The sequence below is a fragment of the Rhinolophus sinicus genome, chromosome 13 (genome assembly GCF_057876585.1).
Source record: "Rhinolophus sinicus isolate RSI-liver-muscle chromosome 13, RSI-T2T, whole genome shotgun sequence".
NCBI lineage: Eukaryota > Metazoa > Chordata > Mammalia > Chiroptera > Rhinolophidae > Rhinolophus > Rhinolophus sinicus.
The window spans coordinates 34,003,827-34,017,799 of NC_142513.1; the positions used below are offsets into that span (position 1 = coordinate 34,003,827).

The window sequence follows — 13,973 nt, forward strand, 5'->3', positions numbered from 1 at the left end:
GAGCTGAGACAAGAAGGCAGAGCATCACCTTGGTAACCTGAGTGTATCAGGCAACTCAAAGTTTTCACCACTCTGCACATGCCCACAAATGACTGTGAAAGTGCCAGGGGTACTGGTTTTGATATTACAAATAAATTTCAGCAAGTAGGAAAATTAACAAATGTGGAATCTGCAAATAATGAAGATTGACTGCAGTTATCAAAATGACATACCCTTTGATTCAGCAATTATACTTCTAGATATTTATTCTACAGACGCCTTTAATGTATGAAATAACTTTTTTACAAAGATATGAATTGAAGTAGTTTTAATTAGGAAGAAACTAGAAATAGCTTAATTGCATATTGGTGGAAGTATATATATATATAAAAAACTATAATACTCTATACAACGGACTACTATACAAAAATAAAAACAAAAAGGAAGCTCTACCTGGATGACATGGAACCATTGACATTAAGTGTTTTTCTAACTTTTTGACCATGAACCACAGTAAAACAAAAACAAAACAAAAAGCCCCTTATGTATTGTCACATAATACACACATTTCTTTATAAATGAAATTTCATGAAAGAATACTTACCATTGTACTTGCATTTGCATTTGATCTAGTCTATTGGGTTCTTTATAGCCACTGCATTTAAGAGGTTGTACTCGTGACTCACTAAATTAACTTTAGATCTCATTAACATGATATATTCTGGTTTGAAAAAATACTAATCTACAAGATGTATAGTTTATTTAATATAAAAGAAAAGTTGGAGAATGATGTATAGATGGTGCTGCCATTTTTGTTAAAGAAAACAAAAGGGCATCATGGATGAACATGTTTGCAAACACAGGGTTCTCTCTGGAAGACTATTTTAGGAACTGGCAACAGTGGTGGCTACTGCAGAGGGAAATGGTTGATTCAGGAACTGAGAGGAAGGCAACCAATTCTTCACCATATAGCACTTCTCAAACTTCTGAATTTTGTCCTGTTTTCATTTATTTTCTATTTTTCAAAAAATGCCCCTAAGATTCTCAATGACCTTGTTAATCTAAATATATTATCTATGAAGAATTAACTTACTCCCTGTTTAGATTGTGATAGTCTGAACAACTGAAATTTGATGTAATGGGATGTTAGCATACAATTTTAATTATCCTTCATGAGAATGCTTTATTATAATGTGAAACTGATCTATGCTTTCAAATTATTTCATGTCTCATGACTAAAACATGATCAAGCCTTACGAAGGACCACGAATAATTCTCTACTGAAATTTACACTGGGCACATATATTTAGGGAAAAGCCTGTTATAGTCAAAAAGCAATCGAAACAAATGTCTGTTTCCAATAGAAATAAAGAAAAATTCAAAATATATATAAGTTTTATAAATGACTAGAAAACAATTATTTGCCTCAAGGGTAAAGTTTATCTCACAAAAAACTTTCAAAAGTTACATGTAGGAAAAATTAATATTTCAATAAAAATTAATGAACATTTCTTACCATCATCAGTGATATCAAGAAATATTTAACTGGTTTCTTGATGATAGGGACTAAATCTGAAATTGTTCCAAACTCTAAAAATTAAAGTTTACAGTAACAGTATTAAAGTGATTCTAATAACAATACAGCAAACTAGACAGATGCTACATTATAGTATCAGGATTTTTCCATGTGCAATTATTACATATAGAGGACCATAAACTCAAGCAACCAGCAGAGCAAATGAATGGCCTGTAGTGACAGGTCTGAGCCTGTGAAAGTGCTGTCTATAACAGCCTTTGGTGTGGTCAAGCTGAAGCATTATTTCCTTTTAGAGAATTTCCTGGCCTTTTGGTAATGACCATGTTTCTTTGGTAGTGGTCCATGACTATTTACACCTCAATTACTGATTTGAAAAGGCTTTTGTTTTTTAAAAAAGCCAAAGACCAGGGCCGGCCCAGTGACTCAGGCAGTTGGAGCTCTGTGCTCCTAACTCTGAAGGCTGCCAGTTTGATTCCCACATGGGCCAGTGGGCTAAACCACAAGGTTGCCAGTTCGACTCCCACAAGTAGCAACGGCAACTGGACCTGGAGTTGAGCTGCGCCCTCCACAACTAAGACTGAAAGAACAATAACTTGAAGCTGAACGGCACCCTCCACAACTAAGATTGAAAGGACAACAACTTAACTTGGGGAAAAAAAAAAAAAGTCCTGGAAGTACACACTGTTCCCCAATGAAGTCCTGTTCCCCTTCCCCAATAAAAAAATAATTTATTTATTTATGTATTTATTTATTTATTTAAAAAAGCCAAAGCCCAGTGATGATGAGGCTACTACTGGAAATGCCCAGATCATGACACTATCTCCATCAGAAAACATTAAGAACACCCAAAGCCATGCTAAAATAATTTCCTGAATGGGTTTTACATGTGAAAGGTGGACACAGGGAATTGGCAGGATTCTTTTCCACCAAGTGGCTTTACAACACATCACCTCACACAAGAACAACTTCCAAAAAGGTCAACACTACTGATCTTGTTCCAGTGCTAGAGAATGGGTCGCAGTGATGTGCTACACATGTGCTCCATGAGAGCGACAGGTCAATGACATTACAGGGACATTCAGAATGGATTTGTACATAGTCTTAGAGGCCAGCCTTTCTGGCAAGTTGTATCGAGTGCTTTGCAGCAAATGAATTCACCTATGGGTGTAATGCCCAAGAGCAGCTCTACTTCAGTCTTGGTATCCCCCCACTATATGAGACAGCCCTTAGCCCTTATGCAAGGCTTTGCCTCCTACTCACATTTAAATCACCACCTTCACCGGTTAATATTAGAGCTGCAAGCTACCTCTTGTATGATTTCCCTCCCAGGATACCTTTCCCAAAATGATTCACGAGTCATCCTGTTTAAATTAAGTCAAACAAACTTTCCTTGCCAGGATCGCAAGCAAGTTTTTTCTAACCAAACAGTTTCTCTTTTCTGACCAGAGAAGCCCTCAGCCACCCTTAAAAAAAAATTAAAAAAAAATGTTGTTCTCCAATTGTTAACAACCCCCAGCTGCACTGGCTCCCGCACCCATTTAAAACTTCTCCGCCTGGCTTCACATCCCCGACTTTCTTGCAAGGAAAACAGAACTCTAAAATCAGAACTGTCTTGGACTGGGCAGTTGCCAAGTCAGCTGCTGCTCCTTAGCCTTAGATTGAATCGCTCACCCTAGGACATTTTGCACAGCGCTTAAGTTACTCCTTATTGAATAAAGATAAATTCATTTTTAAAATGAGAATGACGAACTGTAAACAGAACAGCCTCCCCTTATCTCTGTAGATCCCCCCCACCCCTTGGTAGGTTCTATATAACCGAATAGTGGGTTCATACAAGGATGTTTTACTGTCCTGACATGGAATCCTTAAGAATCCTTAAGATTCATATAATGCATGTCCCATTACGGCCATGAAGTAGCTTTGAGTTGGCTTGCTTCCCTGAAAAACTTTCACCACTGAACTGTCTTGGGAGACCTGGAGATGGAGTTCTATAGAAGCCCAGTTACACTGAGCCAAAAAAATAATTATCTTCTCTTTCCAAGACACACTCTGATTTGTCCAAGATTAAAGAAGGATGCTGACTAAAAAGCAAGAGAGAGATGTGGGTCAGATAGTAATACAAGCCCCCAAAGGACATTTCAATTCTCTTCCTGTTTTATCATTTTATTGTATTAGAAACTGCCGGAAATAGGGGCCACTAGCTAGGGCTTGGAAGTTCTCTGCTAAAAAGAAAAGCATTCAGTGAAACAAGTTTTATTGAAACATGATTTCATTCATTCAACAAATATTTTTTTAGGATTTATTTCATGCTAGGGTGATCTCTATTACCCTTTGAGCAGATGAAAATTGACTATAAAACTTGTCAAAATGTTTTTCTGAGAGTTTTAGGAGAACCACAGTAATAAGAATTACATAATCACTAGAATTCTATTCATAAATCTCTGTATTCTTTATTTCAGATGGAAATTTTTGTGGCCAAAAAAAGAAGAAAAAACACACACTCCTACATGGTTAGATTATAGCTAGAACTAATACTTCTCAAGATGGAAAAGAAAATTACAGATGAAAAATTATTTCCAATTTTTAAAAAGTATATTAGTGATAGTTAAGGGGAGAAAAGTTCTTTTTTTAAATCAAACAAAACCAATTATAGCTACTTGTAATCAACATCTTTGTTTTAAAAATGAAAACGAATTCTGCATTATATCAATTCAGAGTACTACCTCAACAGATTAATTCAACTCAGTTGTTGAAGTTGAAATATCATGCCTACCTTATAAACTTTGCCTCTAATAATAAATTACTTAATTTGCTTCTTTCCAAGGGTTACTTAACATTTTCACTGCAACATTCGTATATAGTCGAATGATATTTCCATGCCACTGATTACAGCGTTCAACTTTGCCCCATGAGCTCAGTGTTCCAGAAAGGAAGTTTAGGAAAGCAGATGTACATTTTTCTGTATTTTTGTGTTTTTTAAGAATGAATAACAATAGGAAATTTTTGTACTTTAATCATTTATTTTAATACAATGTAGAACCTTAACTGTATTTACTTAAAAATATAAATACTGTAATTATTTTCTGTGGATTTTTGACACATTTTGGAGAACAAACTTGAAATCAATTAACGCAATGAAAGTTTAAATAAGAACCCAAATGCCAGCCCTATCTCTTAAGACTAGTAAAGATATAGCAATCCCAAAGCATTGCTGAGGCACTAAAGAAATAAGCTTCCAACCATGACTCAACTGGACCCTCTTATAGAACAAAGTTTTCGTTATATTTTTAAGATAAGTTATTAACATCAGATGAATATCTGTAAGTACCTCTTTGCCCACTACTGGCCTTATAGCTAATTTGCCTTCTCTTTGAGGGTTACTTTTATTACTGTGTGAGCCCAGCAGAAAGCTTAGTCGTAAGTGCTCATGGTGGCATGTTCCATGAAATGAAAATAAGTGATACTGCTGGGGCCCCAAGAATGAAGCTCCTTTGACGTGTTTACACATGCTCACCAAATTTTTAATGCCAGTAAAACCAAAAGGTGCTTTGGAATTTTAACTTAAAGTAAAATGGCATTTTATCTTTTTAATGTTCCAGGAAGCATCAATTCAATCTAATGTTTTTTTTTATTTTTAAACCATAGCTAGGTTTTCTATCAGTGACAAAAAGAGTATTGGATAAAGAATTTTGCCTGTTCTGAAAAGGGGAGGTGGGGTGGGAAATGACACGTTTAAGTTCTATTATAACTGGAAAGTGAAGAGCAGTTTGATCTGATAGGGCTAGGTCTAAAATGATAAAGGGACTCATTATCCTTTCAGCTAATTATGTAAGAAATTGCAAAAACTCTCACAGAAGAAATCATATGATATTTATATAAAGTTCAGACAGGCCCACATGGGGACTTCAAAGATGTGGGTAATGGGCAATTTCTTAAGCTGAGTGGTGGGTCCACAGGTGTTCGTTTTGTTATTATCCTTTATAACTTACAAATATATTACGTTCTTCTTTTAAAAACATATGAAACATTTCATAGTAATGATGAAAAAACAGGGGGGAAGCTGGACAATTAGAAACAATATCATGTATAAAATTTAATTGTCAGCATCATGAACATATTCCCAGGTAGCAAAGAGCCTGAAGTTGTTCTCTAAGTAAGGTGAGGCTAACTTAATGGGAAAGTAACAACTGCCATGTGTGCTCATCAGATGATCAGGCTCTGGCTGAACTGTGGGCCTCCAGTCTATTTAGGAAGAAGGATTCCAACATAGGCTTGGCACAAAGGCCGCTGGCCTTACGAGCCTCTGTGCCTCCTATTGCTTAAGATTTTCCTTCAATATATGGAGTCTGTTTCTCATTGATCCCCATGCTCACTGCTTCCTACTAATCACTCTAAGGCAGGAACCCTTGAACTTCACAAAGTCTGTCAGGCTCCCATCAGAGTGAGGGCAGGCTACAAGGGAAGAAATGCACACATGTAGTGAGAGTGGCCTTTTAGACCATATATTTACATATATTCTAATTATTTTATCAAATCACAAGCTTAAAGTGGAAAAGAACTCATTTTTCTCACTGGAAGGCTTGATGTGTCTTTGTTTACACAATTATTAACTATACTATATACAGCGGCCTCAGTAAAGCACTTCTGTAGAGGCCTGGAAAGCACATGTAATTGTACTTTAGCAGGTAAAAATATATTGTGTTTTTTTTTTTTCTCTAAAAGCAAAGAAAATTAATTCTTTTCAGCTGTTTCATTCCAGGGACAGCATTTGCTTTGCGTTAAAGCAGTGATTTGTAGGCTGGGCTTTGCCAGCAGATTGTGATCTGGGGGGTGGGAGGTGGTGGGATGGGTGTTGCAAACACATTCTCGTCCAAATTGTCCTTTTACAAGACTGTTTGTAGAGGCTGTGTTCTGCAATCCATTTAAACTGTCTCCAAATCTTCTTGTTTCTGGACACTCGTCATTATCCAACATTTCCTACCCATATTGTTTGTTTTTAAGAGCATGTGAGGTTATTTTATGTGACTTTTCATTTTTCTAGAAGAGTGGTAAATTTCTTTAAAAATTTCTGCTAAATAATTAGTAAGGAAATGCCATTTGGCACTTAATTTATTCATCCAATAATTCTTAGGAGCCCACTACGGAGAGTGGAAAGCAAGCTGGACGTGACACAGTCCTTGTTCTCAGATGAGTTACAATCTGGTGATGTGACTCTCACCGGCAGTGGAATCTTTTAATACTTTGAAAGATATTTCAAACCCCTATACCTTCCATGTGAGTCATTGGGGTTCAACCTTTGATCTATTTCTTTAAAATAATTGGGTTCAGAAAAAAAGGTTAAGAAGTGCTTGGAGGGGCGGACACTTCCACACACGTCTAGGATGTGTTACGGTGAATGTTACAGGGCTGCCAACTGCATGCTGCAAAAAGAGCAAAGGAAGGAACAAATCACCTGGGGGAGGGGCTTCCACAGGTTTGCAAGAAGATTCCTGTCTGTCTTGGGTCTTAAGGAAGGAATGTAATTGGCTCAGGGAATTTCAAGTACAAGTAACAGCACATGAAAGATACTAAGGACAAAACACGACCCTCTGGAAGAAGAACAAGTAATTTGGAGTGGCCAGCACTTGGGACTTTGGAGATGAATAGAAGAAAAGAACAAGAAGTCAGAAACGACACTGAAAGCATGTTCTGGGGTCATATGAGGGGAGTGCATTTCCCATCAGGTTAAGTAGTTCCCATCCATCTTCTAGGGAAATGAGCAACAGAGGTTAGGAGACCGCACGTGCGTGTGTGTGTGTGTGTGTGTGTGTGTGTGTGTGTGTCCTCATTGAAGAATTAAAAGTAGGGAGCCATGGGAGTGGTAGTAAGAGATACATATTTTGCTTTTATTTTAACATGTAGAAAGTTATTCAACATTTAGCTTCAACATATAGTAAATTGATCACATAACTTTTATGGCTCTGGTTCTGAGCGCTATCCCTCCAATCCTGGGATTGTTGTGCCTCTCTAAGTCACAATTAGGTCAGGATCTCCTTTTTGTCCTTTCTGCTTCAGGACAGTCTGCTTCTCTCCTGACTGCCCTGGTTTGCAGTCCATAGTTAGGTTCTCTATACAGAAAGGTCTGCTGGCAGTATGGAGGTGGGGGATGAACAGAGATGGGAAGGCTAAGCAGACAGTCCAGAAAAGACTGAATAGAGCCTGCAAAGTAGGAGGGAACTAATCACATCTGTCCTAGAGTTTCCAAAGAAGAGAACCAAGATCCACTGATACAAACTGAAGTCTGACAGTCTGAGCTGCCTAAAGATGTAACAGAGCACGCTGATTTGTCATTGTAGATTGTCAAACTAGAGTAGACAAACTAGAGGGCCATTTGGCAGTGAGAGGATTTAAAAGGTTTTATAGTTATCTGTTGCTGCATAAATTATCACAAAGTGTGGTGGTTTAAAACAACAAACATCTACTATCTCCGTTTCTGTGGATAAGGAATAAAAGAGTGGCTTTGTTGCATGGTTCTTGCTCAAGGTCTCTCGTGAGATTGCAGTCAAGAAATCTGTCCAAGGCTGCAGTCATCTGAAGGCTCACTCAGAGCTGATGCTATTGGCAGGAAGCCCCAGTGCCTCCTTGGTTGTGGGAAAGAGGTCAGTTTTTTGCCACATGGGCCTCTCCATAGTGCTGCTTGAGTGTTCTCACAACATGGCAGTTGGTCTTTCTCAGAGTGAGTGATCCAACAGAGAGAACAAGGAAGAAGCCACGAGACTTTCTGACCTAGGCTCAGAAGTCACGCACTGTTCCTTTGCCATATTTTTATGCATTAGAATGGAATCTCAAGGGGAGAAGAATTAAGTTCCACCTCTTGCAATCAATTTATGGGCAAAACATATGTAACGAGGTCACACAAGAGGACTTTGAGAGTTCATTCATACCTGAGATTCTCTAGCTGTATTCATGAATCAGTAAACAAAAAACAAACCTTGAAAGTGCCTGTATTTGAATCATCCCACCCTGAAGTAGCCCACTGGGGCTCTTGTAATTGACGTATTTGTCAAGAGGAGTGGCTCAGTAATGGCTTTCAGGACACTCCATCAAAGGGGCAATAGGGGTTAACTGAAACTGCTTTTGTGATGTAATGAAAACACTATGATTTTCAGAAAAGAAAGTAGATTCACAAAAAGCTGAAGTTAGAGATTGTTTTGATTATACTACTCTTGAGACAAAAAAAGTGAACAATATACAGTAGTTAATTTTTTTTTAATTTGGGGAGTTATTTTGTTTTATTTGGCTGTGTAGAAAAGAAAGACTTCTAAGCATTCCTGGTTACTAGATATTTCTAAGCATTAAGGAGCCATGAGTTTATAAAGTTATATTTCATGAATTTTATAAAGCAATAAATGAGAAGTCATGGTCCAAATATGAAGCAAATGAAGCTGTGGCCTGACTTGGGGCAATTGATGGGGCACAGCACAGGAGAATCCACTTGAACTTGATGTCTGAAATATTCTCCTTCTATAGGTAGGGAGAGGTTTATGAGGCACTTCCCTTCTAATCCTCCACTACTGGGATCTGCGGTGAATAATATTTACACAATCTTGATACTGTCAATGCTGGTTAGTAATTGTCACTGTTTGGAATCAACCTCTAATCAAAGAGACAAGTATAGCTATATGACAGAATGCAAATGTTAATAACCAAGACAATAATGGTATGGCTGCTGGAGGTTGAGGTAAGGGTTGGGAGTGAGGAAAGAAGGAAAAAAGAAAAGAGCACATGAACTTTCCTAAACTTGCATAGTCTAAGAGTTAAGGGATGGTTACATAAAGATTATATAAAGTTGATGAATCAAAAGCAACAAAGGAACAAGACAAACAAAGAAACAAAAACACATAGACACAGACAATAGTTTAGTGGTTTACCAGAGGGTAAGAGGGGAGGAGGGTGGTAGAAGAGAGTAAATGGGGTCAAATATATGGTGATGGAAAGAGAACTGACTCTGGATGGTGAACACACAATGTGATATGTAGATCATGTAATACAGAATTTTACTAACCATTGTTACCCCTATAAATTTTAATTTAAAAAAAGGTGTTAAAGTTGCAACATTAAAATATATGATTTCAAGTTAGAGTAGAATTCTAACAAAAGTCGGGAGGAAAGGGGAGTGGGAAGTGGTGTTAGCTTTGTACTTAATTTTTTACAAAAAGGAGTCACAAGTTACTGACTAATCAAGAAACAGAAGAATGAACACGTTCTATAGAGTGAAGGTGTTTCCCACAAGAATAACCAGAACCATAGACTGGTGGCTCTGGGAAGAGTGGCGAAGGTGACTTTCATGTCCCCTTTCCTATCCTTCTGTATTTGCTTTCTTACCACATAGTGAATATGTGTAATTTTTTTAAAGTGAAAACTATAAAACTCCATGTAGTTGGTAGCATCGATAAGTGGCTACTAGTCTATGTTCACTGGATTTTAGTAGATAAACGTCACAAACATCAATCCCTCTAGTTAACTTTAACAAATGGCATGATTTTGATTTCACTTATTTCATAAATTGACACTTTATAGTTCATTTCTCTTCTCGAGAACGAGAGTAGGAATCAGTTTACAAATTCCTACCCTGATGATGAAAACTATGCAACTCGAGCTAAAAATTCTATAACTTATCCTTAAATATGTATGCATCTCCATACTACACTGAAAATACCTTAAAATTTTCAGGATTAACTCAAATGGGCAAGAGTCCAGGCTCAGTCAAGAACTGGCCCTCCATGCTAGGGACGGTCCATGAAGCAGTGTTAATAACTGCCCATACCTCCTGGAACTAGGGGTTATTCTGTGCGTTTTCGGAAGGCCCAGGGACATCCTTTGCATATTTTAAAAGCGAACTCCCTGCTATCTAACTATGAAAGATATTCAAGGGATTGGACAATGATTAAGATACCAAAGAAGCAAATGGGTAATTTGCCTTGATTTTATAAAAGGTGGCCATTTAAAAAAACATTTCCCTGGAGCAACATCAGTACCAAGTATGTGGCGGGCAGGCAGAAAGAGAATACAACAGGAAAAAGGATGAGGTTCGTGGTCAAAGTCCAGGTGGGGAAACAGGCCTTCTATATAAAAGTTCATTTTTTTTCTTTGAGGAATGAGGGGAGAGGTTTTACGAAAGCTCTTTGGGTTTCTATAGTAAAAAATACTTTTTTATACTCACAAGAAATGCTCAGTCTTTTATTTTATAGACTCATAGAACCTCAAGGTATGAAGGGACTTACACTATAGCAATTCATCACAATCACACAATATAGATCAGGCACCACCCACACTTTCCACAAGGAAACTTACACAAAGGGTTGAACTACCACAGCTCCTATGGATCACCAATAATGTTTATATTAAAAAATAACTTAGAGAAGAATGGATACATACACATTGGTACATCCATACAGTGAAATACTGTACAGCAATGAAAATGAACAAACTACTGCCACATATAACATAGATGAATCTAACAGGCTTAATGTTAACTGAAGACATCAGACACAAATAGTACATATTCTGTGACTCCATTTATGTAAAATACAAAACCAAGCTAAACTAATCATGGTGTTAGAAGCCAACATAGTGGATAACTTTGGAGGGGGTGGAGATTGGGACAGGTTGCAAAGGGGCTTTTGGGTTGCAGTAAAGTTCTATTTTTTTTTATCTGGGTACTGGTTACATGGGTGGGTTCAGTTTGTAATAATCCATCAAGCAGTTGCAGTCATGATGTGTGTACTTTTCTGAGTGTATGTCACTTCAATTAAAAAGTCAATTAAAAAAATATTAACATAGGGCTCCCTGCTAGTTTATGTGGCACCTTTATGTAGATTTTTTAAAATGCCCCCTCTGGATGAATGATTTAGGAAAAGGCACTCCACGGGCAGAGGTAGTCGCACAAGTTTGGGCCTTGGCAAATGGAGGGTGGGTTGGGTTTTATCCCCACTGATATGCTTAGCTAGACATAAAATCACACATCTGGATGGACATCTGCAAGTCTGCAAAAACACAGCATTATGAGAAGAGCATGGCAGACATCCTTATTCTACAGATGTGGAAGTGGCACTGAACAGTAAGACTGATGCATAAAGGCATCATAGCTAATAAGCGATGGAGACGGAACAGACTTCTAGGTCAGTAGCTCTTCACATAGTTCTGGTTCCTTTCGGGGAGGAGGAACAGCGAGAAGCTTTCTAGGTTACTATGTACATTGTTATGCGTCATCTCAAATGTTTTGTAGAATAAGGCAGGGTATAATTACAAAATCCAATGTTCTTAATATTGGGCTTTAGTGAAGATCCTAGGTTCTAAGCCCGTTTGAAAAATATGCTCTAAGAATATACTCAGAAGTAAACATCCATCTTTTAGTTGTTTACCTATGCAAAAGATCAGTAGAACAGAGAAGGTTAGATATCAACAGAGCATCCTGGCCCTCCTATAGCTTATTGACTTAGGGATATAAATCTTTCCATGTCTTGGAAAAATGAAACAGAAAGACACACACATAACATATATGTCCAGCTTACCTAGAAGTGTCTGCTTATTTTGAGAGGAGTCAGGCTCTGCAGAACATCTGCAAGATCGGAGAACAATCACTCCTCCAAGCACACCATCTTCATTGGCCAGGAAAGGTGAACCTAGGCAGAAATGACTAGTGGTCATTTTTCAGTTCGTTTTACTTTTTTCATTTTCAATTTTCATTTGGTTACCAGAACAAAAATGTGGTATGAATAATATCTTGAACGATGCCCATTTCCTGACAATCACCATTGTTCGTACCTTGTATAGGCTTGATTGCAAAGGCAGGCTGATGCCTGAACAGGGGTAATTTGGCAAAGACAGTGCCAGATGCTGCCAAGACTGGAGTGGGGCGGGGGGGGCATGTGCATTACTGTGTTCAGAATGGAACTGGAAACACTACCAGATTAAAGGACCAAACACAAATACAGGAAAAAATGCTCAGCAACTCTCTTTGATCAGCTCTTAAGGATCACTTACCAGGCTCTCCCTGCTGTCAGGGGCATGCCACCAAAAGCTTTGATTTACTACCTTAAATTCAATTTTAAACAATAAGCCACAAACTTCATTACAAACATTTAAAAATGCTCCTGATGGTTTACACAAATAAGGGTGAAACTGTATTTCTATTATGAGAGTCTGGTGGTTAGAAACGACCGGGCCTCTTTGAGATCTCACACACTGAGCCAATGTGAGCATTTCAACAACACTACATTTTAAAACCCCTCATTTTTCCTCCCCAAAGACATCTTCTTCAAACATCTGGCGTAGCAAGGGAGCACATGAAGAACAAATGCAAAATTAACCCAAGCACTATCAAAGAAAGTAGTAAAAATAAAAACCAACCAAATTGGATTTGGGGGTAGCTTCTGGTTAAACTTAGTAGATTAAGCACATGCGTTTATCGCCACTCCTTCCTCAAATCCCAGTAAGCAGAGTGGAAAGGAAGAAAAAAGGCATGACCCAATAAGGACAGAGAAAAGATAGACAAAAAAACAAAAAACAAAAAAACCCGTGACCTTTTAGAAAATGGGAAGAAAACGGACAAGTAGCTGCTCACCTAGCAGAACTGTGAAAGCTGAAACCTAAGCTTCCATGGGTTGAGGAGAAGGGAAGGTTGGTTGGAGTGGGGGGACAGCTATAAGAAATAACCCAGTGTTGTCATCAAACCCAAAGGATCAGAATTGGAGGCTTCACGTTCTTCTGAAGGCAGGGTTGCAGGATGGGGCTAGAATGAAGGTAGTTAGTGAGAGTCCAAAAGGCTAGTCTAGACTAGGATGCTTGTCTATGACCTATCTGGTCCACAGCCTGTTTTTGTACGGTCTGAAAGCTAAGAATGTTTATTTTACATTTTAAAGGGTTATTTAAAAAGAAAAAAAAAAGGGAAGAGGAGGAGGAGAAGAATATGTTATACAGACCATGATATAGCCTGCAAAGTCTAAAATATTTATCTCTGGACATTTATGGAAAAGGTTTGCCAACTCCTGATCTGGAGTTCAAGATTCCTGCCTAGATAGAAGTTACTCCTCCCCAACCCTAAGAAACCAGGATACTTACTCTCTAGAAAGGCTGAACCAGTGGAACTTGAGACTTGGGGGCATCAGGCTCACACTAAGGCTGGATGGAAGCTCCATACTAAAAACAGGGGGTTGAAGTGGAAGCCTTTTATACTAAACAGTCAGACAATAAGCTCCCTTCATCCACAGGTTCCCACGATGTACGAAGTCAAGCACATATCCTCCAAGCAAGAGACTGGATAATTCCTTTCCAGCCACCCAAAAAATGTAAGAATAAAGACACACTTGAGAGACCCTTAAAAAAAAAATTGTCCTTGTCTTATGGTAAGGGCTTCCAAATGACAAGTGTGACTCATACACAGAAGGTTTTCAACTCAGCTTCTTGGTACTTAACT

General features: G+C 38.1%; 1 protein-coding gene across 10 annotated transcripts in view; it reads right to left on the bottom strand.

Moving 5' to 3' along the window:
- The window catches only part of TASP1 (taspase 1), a 250,470-nt gene that overhangs the window by 40,769 nt on the left and 195,728 nt on the right, over positions 1–13,973 (bottom strand). For all 10 annotated transcript variants that reach the window (XM_019752062.3, XM_088789266.1, XM_019752061.3 and 7 more), the window contains one exon: positions 12,070–12,180. In XM_019752062.3, the coding sequence (XP_019607621.1) occupies positions 12,070–12,180 (111 nt within the window). The remainder of the gene's footprint in view (positions 1–12,069; positions 12,181–13,973) is intronic.